This window comes from Mixophyes fleayi, chromosome 6 (genome assembly GCF_038048845.1).
Source record: "Mixophyes fleayi isolate aMixFle1 chromosome 6, aMixFle1.hap1, whole genome shotgun sequence".
In the NCBI taxonomy this organism is placed as follows: domain Eukaryota; kingdom Metazoa; phylum Chordata; class Amphibia; order Anura; family Limnodynastidae; genus Mixophyes; species Mixophyes fleayi.
This window is the reverse complement of record NC_134407.1, coordinates 199,607,465-199,629,080: the sequence shown is the minus strand read 5'-3', so window position 1 is coordinate 199,629,080 and position 21,616 is coordinate 199,607,465. Positions and strand designations below refer to the sequence as shown.

At 40.6% G+C, this 21,616-nt stretch overlaps 1 protein-coding gene across 1 annotated transcript; it reads left to right on the top strand.

The window, feature by feature from the left end:
* The first annotated feature begins 11,493 nt into the window (after positions 1-11,493).
* SCO1 (synthesis of cytochrome C oxidase 1) lies at positions 11,494-20,776 on the top strand. Its single transcript, XM_075177974.1, has 7 exons — positions 11,494-11,672; positions 12,623-12,733; positions 14,174-14,264; positions 16,698-16,895; positions 17,631-17,723; positions 19,243-19,358; positions 20,450-20,776. Exons 1-7 carry the CDS (start codon positions 11,517-11,519, stop codon positions 20,585-20,587), a joined length of 903 nt encoding a protein of 300 aa, XP_075034075.1. The 5' UTR covers positions 11,494-11,516; the 3' UTR covers positions 20,588-20,776.
* Positions 20,777-21,616: the final 840 nt, after the last annotated feature.

Sequence of the window (21,616 nt, the reverse complement as noted above, 5' to 3'; positions counted from 1 at the left end):
TCTTCAGGAGTTAGGCGAGACTTCCCAATTTACATGGGTTTATCAGCAACAACGGAGTGTGACGATATTCGTAGATTTGGTCTGCATGCAAGGCGCCGGGAACCATCCCTCTCAGCTGACCTCTCTTTGAAGCGTAGATCCACTTTATTACACAGAGAGATAATGGCATCCAAGGTGGTGGGTAGTTAATGGGATGTCAATTTGTCTTTAATACGGTCTGACAAACCTTGCCAGAAGGCGGCCACTAAAGCGTCACTGTTCCAGGATAACTCTGAAGATAAGGTTCGTAACTCAATGACGTATTGTGCCACCGAATGGTTCCCTTGACATAGTCTGAGGATACCAGCAGAAGTGGAGGTAATCTGACCGGTCTCATCAAATATTTGGCGGAAGGTGACCAAGAATGATGCATAGTTGCTGAGCAGAGGATCAACTCTCTCCCAGAGTGGGGAAGCCCAGACCAAAGCTTGGCCAGTTAATAAAGACATGATATATGCTATTTTAGTTCTGTCTGTAGGAAAATTATGTGATAATAACTCAAATAGAACATTGATTAAGGAATCCACGACAAAATTTTGGGTCCCCACAAAATTTAGCAGGAGTGGGGAGTCTGAGTGACATGATGCCTGTTCTTACTGTCACGAAATCTGGTGAAATTTAGAGAGTCCTGTGTATCTGCCAATAACTGAAGCTTTAACTGGGGCGCAGAGTCTAACGGTAGGTGGTATTCACCATATCCCTAGGAGAGGGTATGGGCTTTGCAGCACCTATTACCGCAGGTCGCGGTTCCCAGCAGTAGAGATGGCAGAACAATCGATGGAGCCTAATGTGCAGGAATGTTATGATGGTAGGACTAGCTCCAGGAGAAATATGAAAGCTACTAGTAGTAGTTTAGTAGATTCATAAATGGAAAAGTCAGAGTAACGGCATGAAACACTGGTACATCGGCAGTTCAGTAGAAACAATAACGGTGAAGAACTGAGCTGATCCGTAAGATGATAACTCAGAGCTATCGCAGGTGAATCATTGATACAGCGGCAGTTCAGTAGAAACAATAACAATGAGGAACTTAGCTGATTGGTTAGATGGTAACTCAGAGCAACATCAGATGAATTACTGGTACAGCTGCAGTTCAATGGAAACAATAACAATGAAGAACTAGCTGATCCGATATATGGTAACTCAGAGCAACAGCAGGTGAATTACTGGTACAGTGGCAGTTCAGTAGAAATAATAATGAGGAACTTAGCTGATCCGTTGAGATGGTAACTCAGAGCAACAACAGATGAATTACTGGTACAGCGGCAGTTCAATATAAATAACAATAACGATGAGGAACTAGCTGATCCGTTTAGATAGCAACTCAGAGCAACAGCAGATGAAATACTGGTACAGCTGCAGTTCAGTAGAAATAACAACGATGAGGAACTAGCTGATCCGTTGAGATGGTAACTCAGAGCAGCAAGTGTATGGAGTTCCTAACGAGGCTGGAGTTCCGTAGAGAAGCGCTGAAGACGGGTCAACCAGGCCGAGCATGAAACATAGAACACCACTGCAGAGGACAGGTAATGTAGAAATTCTAGCGGAGACACTGAAGAGATCCTACGGCCGACGGAAGAGAAATGCACGGCAGCTACAGTTAAGTTCACGAAGGAAGCCCAATCCTGATGAGAGTGAGTAACTCGAAGAACAGGCATAAGACAGCAGGAACTGGGAGGTTTAAATAGCGCTCCAAAGTACCAGGGCCAATGAGAACGGATGGGAGGTCATAAAGGTGAGTGGTGGCTGACACATGCGCAGAACAAAGCACCAAGTGGAAACTAACAGCAAAACACTGAGTTCAGGATGACATGTTCACCACTTATGAGATAGAGGTAACAAAGCCGGAACCCTTCCACGGGGCCGGCGTGTGACACACGTGTTTGAACTCTCGTCAGGCTAGGTGGTCCCTATTCTTTTCACAATTTAATATTTGTATAACCTTCAGACCCGTTTCAAAAAACAAAAAGGCTGATGCCCTTTCCCGGTCTTTTGATTCTACAGACCTGGAGGAATCCAACAAGTTGAATCCTATTCTAAATCCTGAATGTATTTTGGCCACTTCTCCCACTAAACTGCCAATCTTCACAGGTGTTAACAAATGGTAGCGTGTCTGTTGGATTTCGTGGTGTTCCTGTGCACTAAAGAATAGCTCCAATCCCTACGGGTGTTAACAGGTGGCAATGTATCTGTTGGATACCATGATAATCCTATATTAGAGCTCTGCTGGAATTCAGTCTCATTAAATGTACTATGACTAGTTACAGTCCCACAGCAACATCTAAAATCAAGCAAATCAATCATCAGCAGCAGTAGTAAACTATGAGTTTCATTATTGGAAAATTACTTCTTCAGAGGGAAATAAGTAAAGAAGTTTATACTTGTGCTTTCATGGTAGAGGTCATGTTTGGACATTCACCCTGCTGTTTTAGAATTCAAGTCTGGGCTTTCACCCCATTCTAGAGGAGTATTTGGACTTTCACCTTATTGCAGAGGAGTACATGAATGGGCTTTCACCCAGCGCTAGATTGCCTGGTGCTGTTTGTGACTCATCTAGTATTAGTATTAAATAAAACCCATAATACTTTAAGTTGAATGTTCATACTAAATTTTGAATATACATAAAGTGGCACCATCTATTATTTATTACTATATAAAGCCCAGGACTTTATAACTTTTACTTACTATTGTCTAATATATATTAGACGGTGCGGCGTGTGTTAGTGTGTGTGTGAAAAAAAATATTTTCTCAGAAAGGGCTCATCCAATTGACCTGAAATTTGGTATACTGACATTATTTGACAAAAAAATTATAATAGTGAAGTCAGTTAACTTCCATCATCCCCCCTTCCCCCCGTGGGAGGGGTAGTAAAGGCTAAATTTACCAGTTGAGGGCTCAAACTCTTGACCGTGTGGGTATTTATTTACCAGAGCCTGTGTTTGGTCATGGACAATTGTATGTCGCATTTTCATGAGTACGGAGAAGCAGTGATGTGGAAGTGCAGGTTATGAATACTGCCCTTCAAGGAAGACTGATTGAGCACAGCGATAAGGTGTTCAGCAGAAACGTTGTGTATCGAGAGGTTTTAGAACAGTAAGACGATGGAGATTAAGGATGTGGCGATGAAGATAAAGGATGAGGTGATGGAGAAGAATGATGAGGTGGTGACATGTGGACAAAACCACGTTAAAAAAGGGCGCTTACGTCGGGAAGTAACGCTCTTCCCCTGAGGAGGCCTGGCCTAGCCCCAAATGCATGACAAGAACCTTTTTAACACCTTAAGTAGCTTGATTTGACTAGAATGCATGAGTATCATGCACGGGTTAACTTGTATTTTCATATATTTATATGTTGTTAGATGTAGCTGTACTGCCATCTGCTGTCAAAGGTCTTAACTTATTTTCTTTGTAAAGATATATCAGTGATGTTAAATCTAAGGTGGAAATAACAGGGAATATTTACTAAACTGCGGGTTTGAAAAATTTGAGATGTTGCCTATAGCAACCAATCAGATTCTAGCTGTCATTTTGTAGAATGTACTAAATAAAAGACCTCTAGACTCTGATTGGTTGCTTTAGGCAACATCTCCACTTTTTCAAACCCGCAGTTTAGTAAATATACCCCATTGTGTTAAAAGCAGCCATCAGTACAGTGGAACTTGACACGTAACCACATGTTGAAAAACCTCCCTTCAATAACGCTAAGATTAAAAAGGAATTATCAATTGTTCCTGAGGAGACAGCTACAATACAAAGGGGATTGGCCATCCTTTACAATGATGATCTGACACACTCACACAAGAAAACTAGGAACAACACTCGACCACAGTATATCAATATATATTATAAATAAACAAACACATACTTAAGTTTATTTATATATTGCTATCCATGGGTGGAGTGCTGGTAAATACATTTCTTATTAGCCAGTTCCAGTCTTCTTGTCAAACATTGTGATTCTACTTCATTTACGAGAATAGTGACAACAATATCTCCGATAGAAGCCATTTTTAGAATATAGCTCATAGTTGCCTACCGTCCCGGATTGTCTGGGAGACTCCCAAATTTCTGGGAGTCTTCCCGGACGAGCAGGGAAACCTCACGGTTCCTGGTTATTTCTTTATTTAAGGGGGGGGGGGGGGGGGGGCTTAGGACGCAATCCGCACATCATCTTGACCCCTACTGCAATAGGTTAAAAAATGTGATGTTAGCTTAGAAGGCGGGGCCCAATGATATATTTCGCTGAGCACCCCCTCCGCAGCCCAATCTCCCAGAGCACAAAAGTTGGCTAGTATGAGCTATCTAATTATCCAAACATCCCAGAACATTTGGATAATTAGTCTTTGGCTAATATCTCTTATAAGGCCACCGAAATGAACAACTGCACAAAATCAAACTGATTAAAGACAAAAGTACTCATACGTAAAGATAAAATGGGATGTATTTGTAATTATCACTGCACTAAATAGTAAGTTGAAAGCAACATTCTAAAGAAATGTTCTGAAGTTTTCAATCTGATCATCAAGTATGACCTTCTTGAATGCTATTTAGGTTTACGACTGTGAGACTTGCTGACTATAGAAAGGATGTCCTGTGTCCATTAACACAAAGACTCTGATTATTGCGAGAGCGCCAATAAATTGTGGTTTATTTATTTGACCATTTGCCAGAAGAATGTGCCCCCTTCCCCAGTTTTTTGCTGGAACCGACTGGTCTTTTTTAAGGCAATATATATCAAGGATTATTTTTTTAAAATCACTGATTTTCTGCAAATTTTTCCTTTGGGATTTAAATTAATTTTTCAAAATGTTTGCAAAATTAAATGTACAATTATATCTGGCACCTAAATGCCGAGGGAATCATGGCTGTAATCTTTCGATGAACACTAGACCCACACATTACAATATCTATAGCAGTATCAGATCATTTGGCCAATATGACAGCACTTGCAGTCCCAAAATGACGTCCATGCCCAAAAATAATTTGATTTAAATTAATCAATGATCATTATTGGACTTACTGGTAAATGTGGTTAGAAGATGACCGCCATTAGATCTTATGTACGGTCATCTTCTGAGCACAAACTCCAGTGATGTTGGAAGAGATCCAGCCAAGTGCTGAAGAGCTAGATCTTTTTCCAGTAAGCCACTGATGTGTGTGGCCACTTTGAATTCTAATCCTGTCTATGGGCACTTGGGCAGGGCGTTAAGATCATACGGCATGCGGCTGGCGTAAGTTTACACATCAGTACTGGAGAGGATTAGTATAATTACTCAATCCAACCTTTCAAATGTTATTATTAATGAACAACTGTGGAGAAGCTAGCAGACACACTCAGGAATAAATCCAATGTACAGAAAACCATCATCTTCATCTTGGTTTAATTATAGGGCGCCACCATTTCCGCTACAACAAACAGTTAGCATACAAATCATTTAAATACAAATTAAAAATGATAACAAACTGTACGGGGCATATTCAATTGTTGGCGGTTTCCGCCGCGGAAAAACTATTACCGTTATTACGGTAATAGGAAGCTGGATTTCAGCTCGCTGCTCCCTGAGCCGCGAGCTGAAATCCAGCGTGAAAAGTACCGTAATAACGGTATTTACGCGCACCATTACCGTAATGACGGTAATAGTGCACGGGGCGCGTTACTTTTGGCTGTAACGCCAACAATTTAATATGCCCCTACAAGTGCAAATACAATTATAAATAACAAATATACAGCTACAAATTTAAACATAAATAAATGACATAAATACAAGTTGAACATAACATAACAAGTACATTCGATCTAGACGAAGGAGGAGCAGACATGAGACACAGGGTTGGGAAGGCCCTGCTCGTGAGAGCTTACAGTCTGGAGGAAATAATGGAAAATAACACGGAGGGCTACTCACAGCAGCAAACCATTTAATGCTGGCGCTGCTGGAGTCCCCTTTCCAAAAGGCAAATCATGATCAAGCACATAAATTAAAGAGAGAGAGAGGCAATCTGTGCTCGCTGTTAAGATCTCTTAAGCTGGGTAGACAGTACAGAAAATTTCTCCCATAGGTGAGTTGCCATGTGACCAGTGGTGCTCATCAGACTGCACGGCCGGAGAGACAAAGAACACGCAGGGTGTGTTTCAACTTCACTAAAGCCTATTGTGCACACCTTAGTTTATATAGACATCCAGTCACTTAGGCATTCATTAAGAAAGAACAGGACATAACAGCTGCTTTGTGGGGGTAGTTTCACTTTTGAACAAACCACAAAACGTTTTAACTCTTTCAGTCCCGATCAGAATTTTATAAAAATTTACCTTCAGATCTGTGCTCTTCATCTGTCATAACTATTGGCTGAAAAGATTGTGACTCTGCACACTCCATAGAGATCTACGGACATTGCTGGTTCTGAGTGCATACACACTGCAGAATTTGTCCGACATCGTTCTATCGTTTATAGGGATTTTTAGTCCAGTTATGAAATCAAATGAAATGATACGGTGCACTATGGTACGATAAAACATGATCTTGGGAGCGTACACACTACTGCAATATCGGACCTAACAAGCGTTTATCGTGTGATTGACTCACTAATCGGGTGAAAAATCTCTAGCGTGTACCCAGCTTTACAAATGTTGCCTTTTATCAATGTAGTTGGATAATCATACCACTGTAACTCTAAGGGGGGTATTCAATTGTTGCTCCGGACCGCAAAAAAAAAACGAGTGCGTTAAAACTATTACCATTTATACGGTAAACTTGCGCGTAAAAACCGTTAATACGGTAGTTTACTCGCTGAATTTCATTGCGAGATGAAATTCAGCGAGTAATTACCGTATAAACGGTAATAGTTTTAACACGCTCGTTCTTCCGGCAGCCGGAGCAACAATTGAATACCCCCCTAAGACACCAAAATGAAAGGACTGAGCACAAAATGTCTTAATCTACATATCCAATCATAACTTTAAATTAAATAAACATATTTATAGCTGAACAAATAGTCTATTAGAACAGTATCCTAAAATTAGTGTTTTTCAAATCAAAGAAATATTGTTTTCTTTACATTTCCACTGGTACAAGTTGGAGAGAATGAGTGTCACTATCACAATTTCAGTCATTTATATATAATAGGCATAGATCCCTGTTGTAAGAGTTGACACTGCTGTGCTCTTTGCATTACATACAATTATACATATATTGTCTTTGCGCCTCTTTCAGTGTCTCTAAACCTGTTAGTTGCACTCACGCTAATGGGCACAGGTTTAAGCCTGCGCTGAATATACCACTTGTACCCCATTAGCTGTGTTGAGTTGTAGTGCTATTTGTTTACTGTATTGTACTGTCATACCATGTACTGACTTGTTGTTTGCCCTCTGTACGGAGCTGCGGACATTATGTGGCTCTCTATAAATAAAGATTTTTATTATTAATAATAACAATACTACTACAACAACTACTAATAATACATAGATAGCAGCTTTGTGTCATATGCCAGGGGCACACAGATAACGAACAACTCTGAGGGATTACAGGGTACTCCATTTATTACCTTCCTTTATATAGCTCCAAAATATTAAGCAGTGCTTTACAGGGAATGTTTAAACACTCACATACACTGGAGCTAAGTCTAAATTCTATACTATACACACACTAGGTCTAATGTCATCAGAAGGCAATCAGACTCGGACAGTGGGAAAAAACGGAGATCCCAGAGGAATCCCATTTAAACACAGACCGAACATACAAACTCTACATAGACTGCATACTTACCTACTCTCCCGGAATTTCGCAATGTTTTGAGAATATTGGATTAAAATAACAAGAATAAAGTTTTTTTGCCATGTTGAAAGCTTAAAAAAAATTAAAACAATGTTTATTAAATTGTAAAAAACTTAGTAAATCATTTCAAACCATCATGTTTTACTAACATTTAAATAAACATGTTTTCAATGCCTGCAAAGTGCTTAGAAATATTATTATTTTTATTATTATTAATTTTTATTTATAGGGCGCCACAAGGTGTCCGTGGCGCCGTACAGGGACAAAACGAATTACAATACAAGGTGAGACAGCACAGTACAGTAAACAGTAAGCACAGTAACTCAGTAGGGAGTAGAAATACAGAGGTATCAAAGAAAAGAAAAATAGTAGTGTACAAAAGCCCTTGTCTCCTGCTTGAGCCTTAAGGTGCTTGTTCTAGAATGGGTAATTACTTATAAACATCTTTATCTACCTGACCTAGAATGTGTATTTAATTCACAAACATCACTGTCACCTGATATATGAAGTGCATTTATTTAGAATACAGCAGCCCTTCCATCTTCATCTCGTTTATGATGAGTATCTAACATGCAACCACCCCTGTAATTTGATCTGAGGTTAATTACCACACGTACATACCCATTACTGAGGTTTTTACATCTCACAGAGCACTCCACGGCAGTCTCTTTCTACCCGGAATCATAGTGACAGGACGCTATTTCCCGTCGGAACTTATAGTGCTTCACACAGGAAGTGTTATCAATGTGTGGCACTGGGGTTGTGACTAGTTCCCCTTCACTGTAAGGACATGGTCCTTTTGGCGAAGGGGAACCAGCTAGCTCAATATGGGGTAGGTTAGTTTCTCTTTGCTAAAAGTACCCTTTTGCCCCCTAGTGGTCAGGTCCTTATATGAAGGGGAATTAGCCAGCATGGTACCATCAGGCTAGTTCCTCTTCTACGAAAGGACTTTTTTTGCACCCTAGTGGTCAGGTCCTACATATAAAAGGGGAACTAGCCAGCTAAGTACCTTTCGGAGAAGGGTAACTGGACTAATTGTACTGAGCTGGCTAGTTCGCCTTCGCCGAAAGGACCTTTTTTGCCCCCCTAATGCACAGGTCCTGCAAATGAAGGAGAATGACGATCTTGGTGACATCCAGTAAGAGGAAGGGGCGACTCTTGGCAAACTTGCAACGGTACAGGTGTCAGGATTGAGCGAGGAACTGGATGTGGGGAGTGAACTTAAGGGTGGAGTCCATCATGACCCCCAGGTGCATGCATGGGTACAGGAGAGACGGTAACACCATCAAATTTGGGAGACCGGAGGAGGGGACGTCACAATAGGCTGCAGAAAGACAATAAGTTTAGTTTTGGATATGTTGAGCTTGAGGTAGCTCTCAGCCATCCAAGTGGAGATGGCAAAGATGCACTTGGACACACGGGAGAGAAATGAAGTAAAGAGAGAGGAGAGGGGAGGAAAAATACATTATAGCAAGGGTCGGCAACCCCCTACATGCGTGCCAGATTTGGCATGTGGACCACTTCTGTCTGGCATGCTGGCGCTGCAGCTGTCTCACTAAAGCAGCCAATGACGCTCTGTTTCTGTTTTGGCAATCATCTTGGATGTCTTCTCGTCAACTCAAACTCAGTCTTTCAAAAACTGAATTAATAATATTCCCACCCAAAAACAGAAGCTTCCTGCCTGACATTTCTATTTCTGTTGATAACATGACCATAAATCCCACCCCGCAAGGTCGTTGCCTAGGTGTAATCCTTTACTCACAACTGTCGTTTATTCCCCACATCAACTCTATTTCTAAATCATGTTACATACACCTAAAGAACATTTCCAGAATATGCACATATCTCACACAAGACACTGCAAAAACATTAATTCATACACTCATCATCTCCTGCATCGACTATTGCAATTCCCTCCTTACTAGTCTTCCCAAAGTCAGACTTGAACTCCTACAATCTATTTTGCACCCAGCGGCTAGATTGATTTTCCTTGCAAACCATTATTCCTCTGCTGAGCCACACTGTCAGTCTCTACATTGGCTGCCTGTATTTCAAACCTCTAGTCTTCAAACCTTCAAGCGTTCTCTGAAAACCCACCTCTTCAGACAAGCTTATTATATTCCTCAACCACCATCTTAATCTCCCCAGATTACCCTATTACCACCCTCTACACAGCTAACACAAGACAACAACCCTCTGACCAACATTGCTGTGTGACTGATCGCACAGCCCACTCAATTCTTTTACCTTTGTATTCTAGCTGGTCCATTGTGCAATATGATGTAGCACATGCCCTTGTGTTTTAAACTCCCATTGTCCTATAGATTGTAAGCTTGCGAGCAGGGTTCTCTTACCTCTCTGTCTGTATGCATTACCCAGTATTGTCTTATTAATGTTTGTTCCTAATTGTAAAGTGCTACGGAATTTGTTGGCGCTATATAAATAAATGATTATGATGAATCATCGGCTGCTTTACTGAAGCAGCTCCTGGATTTCTGGAGAGATAGATGCATGTCTCGAAAGGTAAGTAAGAGTGGCACTAAAAATTGAGGGCACACCTATGTGATAGCTGAACCCAGCATCTCTGTGCTAACGCTCTGCCCCCTACCTAGCAGTCCTGAACCATGGTAAGCAGTTAGGAGGTACCAGCCAGCCCACAGCAAAGAGGCGCTGCAGCAGCAATACTAGCTACCCGAAAATAAGCGGTTCCAGGTGCCGCTAAAGGAGTCTGGTGGTGGCAGTACTTTCCTCCTACAACTATTGTTGAGTTGCCATTCGCAGTCAGATTTTTTTTTTATTTTTTTTTACCCATTACTGAAATAACGGACTTTTGCTCGCACCCCATAGAGGTGCAGCACGGCCACAATGTTCTCAGGAACATCACGGCCAATTGAATCTCCCCCTTAGAATGTGAATTTTCCCCATAGCAGTTATTTTTCCACAACACATATTTTTTTGGTTTTGGTCTTTACCTGCCATGTTACTAGTCAAGTAAAAATAAATATAAATGTTCTGCTACCATAGAGAATTATACAAGGCCTGTGTATACTATTTGGTCAGCATGAAATATAAGCAGTACTCACACATGACTGAAACCGGCTCAAAGCTCTCAGCAAGCACTTGTTAATTTTGCCTCACCCCAGACTTTATTGTATTGCTTTGAAAGTCCTGCAATCTGAAACTGTTAAGTAAAATTGTCCCCCTCCATTATTGGAACAGGACCCACTCTGGAATTCACTATGGGAGTCATAAAATAACTACAGCAAAGCCAAAGCAGTTAGGATCACTGTTCAGTACTAAGTATATCTCATTTAGTATTAACACTAAAAACACATTATATACAATGTGATTTTGGGAATACTCATTCACAATGTTGAAAAACTCAAATTGCTGACATGTAAACTGGCTGATGCACTTCAATGTGTCCTGTTTTTAAGACTCTTTTCTGGGATTAATTGATGCCTGTAAAGCACCTTACATGTGAATAAGCCTGACAGGGAAAATCATTTTTCAATCTGAATTCAGTAGAAGTATTGCAGGTTACCTGACTGCATTACTTCAAACCACTGCTCTTATTCTACATTACTGTCAGCAGCTACACAGGAGCTCTGGCAGCAATAGCAGCATCATCCTCCTCCCTGGTGTACCACGTGACTGCAGCCTCCTCTCTGCTGTACCATGTGACTACAGCAGTCACATGACCGGGTGATGTCAGAAGGTCCTTTCGATGAAGGGGATCTAGCCACCACTACAGTGGCCCTGGAGGTCACTGTCATGGCGACCCAGGCTGCGGTGTTGTGTGTGCGGTTGTGGCGGAGCCCGGGGCTGCCCGGAATAGTGCGCAGAGCCCAAGTGTGCTGCAGGGTGAGTGACACCTGTAACCCACCACACTGAGACCCCCCCACCCTGTATCCTGCTATATCATGTCACTGAGACCCCTCCTCAGCCTGTAACCTGCTATATGATGTCACTGAGACTCCCACACACCCCTGTAACCTGCCATATCATGTCACTGAGACCCCCTCCACCCTGTAACCTGCCATATCATGTCACTGAGACCCTAATACACATACCCTGTAACCTGCCATATCATGTCACTGAGACCCTCATACACACACCCTGTAACCTGCCATATCATGGCACTGAGACCCCTCTATACATGTCCTCATCACACCCACCATATTACTGGGAATACATGATAGTGACCCCTCTCCACTATCAGCTCCAGGACATCTGTCCATGTAGTAGAGACCGCTGAACCCCTACAGCATTTCTTTAAATAACCTCATATACGTGCATGAGATGACACATGTTGCAGTATGATAGTGAGACAGATAAAGACTCCTTCCTGCTATCCTATCATATCATTTTATGTATATGATAAGATAGCATGTATGTATTTGTCTGTATTCAGTGTTGATGATTGTTTCCTCCATCATTTACATTCTCTGATTCCGTGCTGACATAAAAAACAGTGTGCGCCAAGCAGGTGCATTTTAAGTGACATTTCTTTGCCTTTTGTCAATGAAAATGTATAAGACCCTTTAGGACTCCATTATGTTGGTCTCTTTATTTAACAATGTAGTTTTCATAGATTCAATAGGAATACAAGTTATAATTGATTTACATTAATTAAAGTGAGATATGTCGGTTAAATTGAACACAGTACGCTATGGTGTATGTTCTCTCCAATACAATGCAAACACAAATTAGCCTACAGATCCAGCATATCTTTAACTAGTTTGAAGTACTGTATGCAAAGAAGAATGTTACACATATATACATGCTTTGATCACATGCTTATGTTTTTCCAGATCATTAATAAACCAGTTAAAATAAGACCTAGTTTCAGCGAGACTGCTCGTTTACTGAGTACTCTTCCTCCACCTCCTCCTGGATATAGAAAAACAGCTTCCAAACCTGGGGTAAGTAATGCAATTATAATAATAAAAATAACAAAGTCTTTTTCTCACTGAACGCAATCAGTATTTGTAGAAACACATCTTATATGCCATGGTGACAGTCAGTTTTCAGTGCATCTTTTCTGTTGTACATGATTGCCTGTTGTAAGACACAGGTAGAGGTTAACAGTACCTGGGGATATAGTTGGGAACAAAGTATGCACATGGCCAAAGGGCTTTTTTGGCCTTTGTGCATAAACAGAGCAGTTGGTAGCTTTGTACCTTATACGGCTACTGACTGCTATGTCAGAGTTACCGATATCAGCCCAGACTTTTAGAATGTGTTCTGGGTTCTAGTGATGCATCAGTCAGTTCTTAATGACTAAAGCGGGGTGCACACTACATTAATTTCATTCAGTTATCATGCAGATCACACGATAAATGACCATTTGGTCAGAATTTGCATTAGTGTGTACTCTCCCATGACCATGTTTTATCATACCAAAGCACATCATACCATTTGATTTGGTTTTATAAACTTCCTAAAAATCACGATCAATAAATTCTGAAGTGTGTACGCACTCACGACAGACTGTCATTAGCTGTGTTGAAGGTATCAACTACCATGTTTACACAACCTTGGATCCTTATGCAGTACCTAAAGCTGGGTGCATACCACAATGTTGTCAGCCGATTGTCAGGCCAATCACCTGTTAAACGACTGTTCGGGCCAATATTGCATTAGTGTGTACACTGCAATGATGAGCTATTAAGGCACATAGTATCATTTGATTTGATTTTTAAACCGGACTAAAAGTCTTGTTCAACGATGGAACCATGTTGTTCTAAGTATGCAGTGTGTATGCGCTCACGATCAGGCTCTCCATAGTGTGTATAGAGTCATGATATTTTTAGCAGATGGTTATGACCAATGAAGAGCACAGATCTGTAGATAAATCTAGTAAAACATGTGTGGACACATGAATCGGCATACTGATCGGGACTTTTTTTTATTAGTCGTTGGTAAAATCGTTCTAGATAACTCATCACGAGAAAATTTCTGTAGTGTGTACCCAGCCTTACTTACAGCACTAAAGAAAGATTAAAACATACACACACAACTTTTTTTTAATTAAAAGATCTTTTCAGAAACAATGTTTTTCATTGAATGATTGTACCGACAGAATAACCTGAATGTGATAAAATGAATATATGGAGCATGTGCACTAAAGAGATCTTGTAATGTTGTCCAGGCTGTCCACATAGTACTGGAAGTTCAAATGATCAAACTTGAATGGTCATGTTTCCAAAAGTCCTATCGCAAAAAGCTTTGCAATCTCTTCGAATGCGGCGGTATTTTATAGTTTGTTCCCGAAATGATTTTGTTGATTAGGTGGTATCCCATCATCTGTCTGTCGTGTTATGTGACTACCGTGTAACGCTTTCCATTTTCTGTCCTAGTAGCCTGTGTCATGGAAGTCTCTGGCGATCACTGTGGCTCTGGGTGGAGCGCTAATGGCTGGGATGAAGTATGTCAAGAGAGAGAAAGAGGAAAGTAAGTTTATGCACTTTTGTATGTAAATTGCAATAATTTACACACACACTGAAGTCTTTACTTCCTTGTGGGCAGAGCACAACTTGTAGCCAAGCAGATCATCAGAACGCTCAGTGTAGCACAAAGTATTTCAGTAGAAGAGTTTGTTGATCTATGGGAGGTATCGACCTATCCACTTGACATTGCTTTAGTGAGGGCAGGGCGTGATGTGACATGAGCAGTAGTGTCATGATGTGAAGGAGGGAAGCAGAAAGCCACAGACTGAGAGTTAGATAGTGGAAGGAGCAGTGACTCCCCAACAGCACAGAGTACTGATCTGAAACTCCTGTAATAGGAGGATTGTGGTGTCCTACACATCTGTAGCAAACAAAGTTCATACAGCCAATGTGTTGAATGTTATTGGCAACCGATTGAATGCTGCTTATTTACCGTAGCCTCTTTCTGCACATATAAATGGTTCCACTAATACCCAGCTATCCAACAGCAAAGAAAAAAAGTCCTAATATAAAACCTGTATTGTAGAAAATAAAGTCTTCGTAACAAAAATATGAAAGTGTGTTCATGACATCCACTTCTATTAATGAGAGAGCTCTAAAAAGTCATTCTCAGGGCTTCCTATGGTAAATTCATCCAGTGCGATTGAACCTATTAATTACATAGTGCTTCTTTCAGCTCTGGGTTTTAATACCCAGGTAAACTAGGTGACATCAGGAGCTATGTTCAGGTAATGAGGTCAGTAGTGAGTGAATGGATTTAACACAGGAAACCCTGAAAAGGGTGTCTCTCTTCCTAATACCAATCCTGACAAAAATCACAATATGCAAATATACGGCTGATGAGATCAAGGGCAGAATGCTAGTGAAGTTAACACTCCAAAGTGTGATTTATGCTGGAGATAGTGGCGACACTATCTCCAGCCGATATGAAGACGATCTGGAGCTAGAATTCTCTTCTTAATCTTGCCTACCGTAACAGCGTGGCACAGAGGCAAATGGTCTACCTGCTTGTCTGTTGCCTTAGATTTGCATATTAATGGTAAGGGAGAAACATGCAAGATGTAGGGGTCCCCATGAGACTTGAGGGCTCTTGGCAATTGCCCACATCCCTAGAGACAAGTCCACTTTGCACACAGAATGCTTTCAGTATTACTGCTTCACATAATGCTGCTTTCAGCTCTGAGCTTATTTAGCTATAACCGATATGAGTACCTGTTGGTGTTGCTGGCTGTGTTTTTATGATTGAAGCAGACATGTGTAATCTTAAGTGTTTTTTTTATTCTTTGGCCATTAAAGTTCACCCGTCACCTGCACATAGAAGAGGCAGCCATGTTGTGGGCTAAATCAATAACCATTGGAAGAATGCAGCCTATCACTCCTCAAGGAATCACTGACAGTGCAGCCTTTCACTTCTCAATAACATTCAACACATTGGCTGTATGAACTTTGTTTGCTACAGAGGTACAGGAGTTTCAGATCAGTACTCTGTGCTGTTGGGAGTCACTGCACCTTCCACTATCTAACTCTCAGTCTGTGGCTTTCAGCTTCCCTCCTTCACATTATGACACTGCTGCTCATGTCACATACAGCCCTGCCCTCACTAACGCATTGTCAAGTGGATAGGTCGATGCCTCCCATAGATCAGCAAACTCTTCTACTGAAATACTCTGTGCTACACTTCTCTAGGAATGAAGCCTGTCAATTCACTAGAAACCACTGACATCACTGAGAATGAATAATACAAAAATTCAGTGCTCAATTCACAGATCCTACTATATTGCTGACATAGGTATAAGGCTTGATGTAACAGTGCCCAACAATGAACTGGCTAGTAGTAGTAGTAGGTTAAAACACATTTATTGTCAATACGAAATAACAATAATGATATGATCACAGGATTGCACTTTACAAACATAAATGGACGCCCATTCTAGTTGATATTAATGTATTTCTTAAATGTGCAATAAAGTCCAAGTGAAATTGAATACCTAATACTGAATTAAGCGCTGAATTTTTGTATTGTGTAACTGGGAAGTGGACTCCCCATCATTCTAGCTGCCGTTTTCATAGTAAACATTTCAGTTAGTACCATATACTGCCTGCTGTGTGCATCTCGTATCCCTGTTCATATCACTGAGAATGAAGTCTATCTTATCATTAGGAACAATCTGTTCACGGGTGATGTCACTGTTTCTGGTGGAGACTTCATTAACTATAGCCTCAGCGATGGCACTGCCTTTTAGTGAACTGATATGCATTGTTGTGAATATTTGTTCAGTTCTCACAATGGCTGCCTCCACCCTGTGTACTTTAAACACATCATGAATTAAAGGAACGGTTACTCTCCGGAAGGATGAAGTCTCAAACGATAGTGTGAATAGATGTGATTAGACCAGAGTATATAGATAACATTTTATTTTTCTTCCCGCTGTTGCAGAGATTGAGAAAGAAAAGAATCGGTCAATGGGGAAACCTTTGCTTGGCGGACCTTTCTCATTAATCGATCACAACGGCCTGCCCAAAACAGATCAGCATTACTTGGGCCAATGGATCTTGCTGTACTTCGGATTCACACATTGTCCTGATATCTGCCCGGACGAGATTGAGAAGATGATCCAAGTTGTGGATGAGATCGGTAATCACCGCGTTTACAACCTATTTTACTTTTTATTTTTCTTCTGTAAAATGCTACAGGTGATAACCAGTCCCCGAAGGTTACTTGCCAGTCACCCGAAATCATCTACCTCTCCCCCAATGCTCCCTTCACTCCTGCATAGTGTAAGTTATTGGTGCACAACCCACTGCCTGTGCAGAAAGGGGGTTCAGGTCGTTGGTTATCTGCCAGAGAGCCTGAATGCTGGACCCCAGGTAAGTAACCTTAAGGATCCAGGCTTCCCTTAGAAAACGGAATATGGGATTATCCTAGTTATGCTTTTAATCTTGACATAAACTTCATACACGAAGATCCAGGCTGTAGCTTGGTCATTGGAAACCCTACAACGCTACAGGAAAGATACGGAGTCGTCAATCTTTTACCCTTATGCAATTAAGTGTAGGCCAAGGAAAATGTATAATTTAGGATGTTCTCAGAATGGATATTCGAATTCAAAGGACAGTTTCACTTTTGAAAATGTCCATTTAAAAATTCTTCCCAGACCTGTATAGCGTGGATTCCTCCCCCGTTACCATTTTCACCTTCTGTGTCATGTCATGCTAGCGGAATTACCCCCAATATACAGTTATTCCAGAGGCGAAAGTAAAAATGTCCCTTACCAGCTTTGCTCATTACATTTAACTATTTCTTAGGTAAATTAGAATGTTTCTCTATAATTGTATTTCCATATCATTTAAACATTTTTATGTCCACTAGATACCATGGAACATGTCCCAATTCTCATCCCGCTGTTCATCACTGTTGATCCTGAACGCGATGACAAAGAAGCTGTCGCCAGATATATTAAGGGTATTTACAATATTTAATTTATTTTCCTGTCATTCCTTACTGTTCTCAATACGGTAATAGTATGAATGAACTCCTGGGTACAATATCTGTATAAATGTCCAGTAGTAATATCATCCCTTGTGTTTTATAAACTATAACATTCACCGTGTTCTGTGCATATGCTGTACACCAGGAGTATTTCTTATTTTTAAAATTACACTCTATTTAAATATATAATTAGTGCATTAATAATATGACTTTTAAATCTTTATGAAGCTTTCTGCTGCTTTTTAGTGGAAAAACAAGTATTAAAGTGGTTTGATAACCGGGGTGCAAATGGGCCGATTCAGCCAACATGTGACAGGATGCTTGTTCAATGTGTGGGTGGCCAATTGGACTATATATGGACATTTTGTCCCTTTTATGTCTGGATCACTTTTCGGCCTGTCTCAGACCTCCTGATGCAGTCGGAGATTGACCACACACTAGGGCTGATATCTGTCTTCTGTCATCCTCTGATTGCTGTTACCAACCTGTCCTGTAATGATCTCATAGTTTCCATTACCGGGTATTGTGGTTTCTGCAGCATCACTGATCTCCTTGTGAACTGGAGATTTAAGCCGACATGTATTAATTCAGATTGATCAGAAGGATGTCTGAGCTCACTCATCCACCTTCCTTACCATGTTCACTATAACACAATTTTGTAGCCAACAACTGTTTTTTTTTTTTTTTTTTCCAATTTCCTATTCCAGTGTTTGTTTTTTTTACAATTACATTGTTAGAACAATGCTGTATATCAGTGCAAAGCAGTTAACCCTTAATGCTGATGCTGTCTTGCAACCATTGTTTTTGCTTTTAAACGTACCTTGTATTCAGTTGGGTGATATCAGTGAAGGATTGAATGGGCTAGACTCTTCATGTTAGTATCAGTGTACTATATATGCTGCATACTACTCTGTTTATATTTCCACGCACAGAGACACTTGCATGAACCCACACATTATTAGATACATGTGTTTTCTTTGGGCTCACCATGCACTGCCCCTCTTGAGTGACACGAGATGAGATCAGTGCAAGTGGCAATGACTGGAGACATGAAATGGGCAGCGTTACTTTATCAACCATAGACTAACATAATATACCAGCCCTGAGCTTCTGCACACAATTTACTATTCTGAGTCCTCCACATGACATTGCACCGCATACCTAATGTACCAACCATGTGCCAGACACTTTATACTGTACCTTCCCTGCTCACACACAACACAGCCATATGCTCACAGATAATTATACCAGGCTGTACCAACGCCACACACTGTACCATCCAACATGTCCGAGCAGCATAAGGTTGAGTGACACTTTTATGTTGGGGCATTATATGTTAAAGCCTACATACATTAGTAATGCCTTAATTTGTGGATTAAAATTTTAAAATAAAATGTAAACGACACTTTCCTGATTTTTGAGAATACATTATTGCATGAATGTTTGCCACGGTGTTATTTATGTCTATGAATAACTTCTGTCTTCTATGCAGAATTCTCCCCCAAACTGGTGGGTTTGACTGGCACCGTAGAGCAGATCGAGAAAGTGACAAAGGCTTACAGGGTGTACTTCAGCCAAGGGCCCAAGGATGATGACAGCGATTATATTGTAAGAGAAAATGCTATGTCGATTAACGATATTGTCCTATGCAGGCTCAGGCAGCCTGTGGTAATGTGCGACAGGACTTTTAGTGCCACAACACCTGGTCAGCCACAGTTTGTCTAGCTTTGGTCTGATGGATAAATCTGCCTTGCTGGTCCAAGCAGCTATATGTAATAACAGCAGCACACTGGGTGGTGAGGCTCATACATTCCTTTTATACCCTTAAATCTTTTTATCTGATTCCTCCTTAAGAATTGTATGAAAATGATGGAAGGATGAGATTCAACAGCCTTTCTAATGGTTTTATCAATATATATTTCTCACCACTGTAGGTAGCTATAAAAAAAGAATCCTTATGTTTTTATTCAGCCATATGCAAAATCCATATCTGGTGATTTAAATATGCCAATACCTGGGGCTAAGGGAACTTTTTTACACATTTGGTGGGATTGCCCTGTCATTCAGACCTTTTGGAACCTTACTTTGGCCATAGTACGTAAAGTAACTGGTATTAGAGTCGACAAGATTCCGGCTCAGATTTTACTGAATCAACCTATCCCTGAGATGGGCAAGACCAACAACTGTCTAGTAGCTCATATTTACCAGGCGTCTAAGTTACTTATTGCGAGAACTTGGAAACAACTCTCCGCTCCCTCCAGAACAGAACTGATCAATCCTATCTGGTTTATCTCCTCTATGGAACATATTTCAGCCCTTATGAACGATAAACTACCTAGATTTCAAGAAATTTGGTCTCCATGGTTTGACTGGCAGCAATCTCCGGTTCTAGGATCTACTTGAGTGAAAATATCATCCCTCCCCCTCTTTCCTTTCCCCCTGTAAGTAGCACCCCCCCCCTCCCCACAAAACCTCTGCGGTTTTTTAATTGTTTGTCCTTTTTACCTCTATTGTTTTTCTTAAACATTTTAGTCGCTTACTTTACAGTTTAATGTGCTACATGTTTTTCAAAGTCTGTTACTTGGATGTTCGGTATTATTATTTACATGATAGTGAATGGACTGTAAATGTATGTACACTTTTCTTTATGCGGTTCTAAAAATAAAAAAAAATTTAATTAAATATTATTTCACTTATAGGTGGACCACACAATCGTCATGTATTTGGTGGGACCAGACGGTGCCTTTGTTGATTATTATGGACAGAACAAAACAAGTATGGAAATTACTGCCTCCATTGCACTCCATATGAGAAAATTCATCCTGCAAAATAGATAGCTATAAGCTGTCCTCTGTCATTGGGTTGGATACAAGTTTATCTATTACCACAAGAGGGAATTGACTTCTTGTCTTGCTTTGTTTTGGGGCGGGGGGGGGGGGGGGGTTCTGAAAACATTTACTGCTTCAAACAACTCCACTGGTGATTGTAAATTTTAAATGTAATTAAACAGAAACTGACCAAATTTATGATTTTTACACATGCTGTCCCAAGTTTTCTTTCTCTTTGCAAGTTTTTTTTGTATTGCTTTCCAGCATCTGTGTTGTTTTGTTGGTTGAGCTTTGCAGATTAAGACTTAAGTAGGCCACAAACCTGGGACTCTATTTCCTCTATACAAATACACACTCGCTCAGTGGGCGCTTTATTAGGTACACCTGCTTGTCAATGCAAATATTTAATCAGCCAATCATGTGGCTGCAACTAAATGCATAAAAGCTGCAGCAGCAGAAGACAACATTGGGTTACACTCCTGTCAGTTAAGAACAGGACACTGAGGCCACAGTGAACACAGGCCCATCATAACTGGACAGTTAAAGATTGGAAAAACGTTGCCTTGTCTGACGACTCTCAAAACGAGAGAATGTTATGCGCACAGCTGAACTAACCAAGATTGGAATCTTGAGGCCTAATGCACAAAAAAGCACCTATGAATTATAAGATCATTCACATGTTATCAAATAGCAAAACATAGAAATTCACTCATTTTGTGTTGTCTCTGCTCACAGATGGTATTGTGTAACCGTGAGATGATTATACACCCGGGGGTAAATGTATCAAGCTGAGAGTTTTCCGGCGGGTTTGAAAAGTGGAGTTGTTGCCTATAGCAACCAATCAGATTCTAGCTATCATTTTGTAGACTGTACTAAATAAATGATAGCTAGAATCTGATTGGTTTTTAACACCCGCTAGAAAACTCTTAGCTTGATACATTTACCCCCAGTGCCTGATTTTCAACTGTATTTGATTGAAATTAGCAACAGGAATTTGTAACTGTAATTATCAAACTACCATAATATAATTATAGTTAA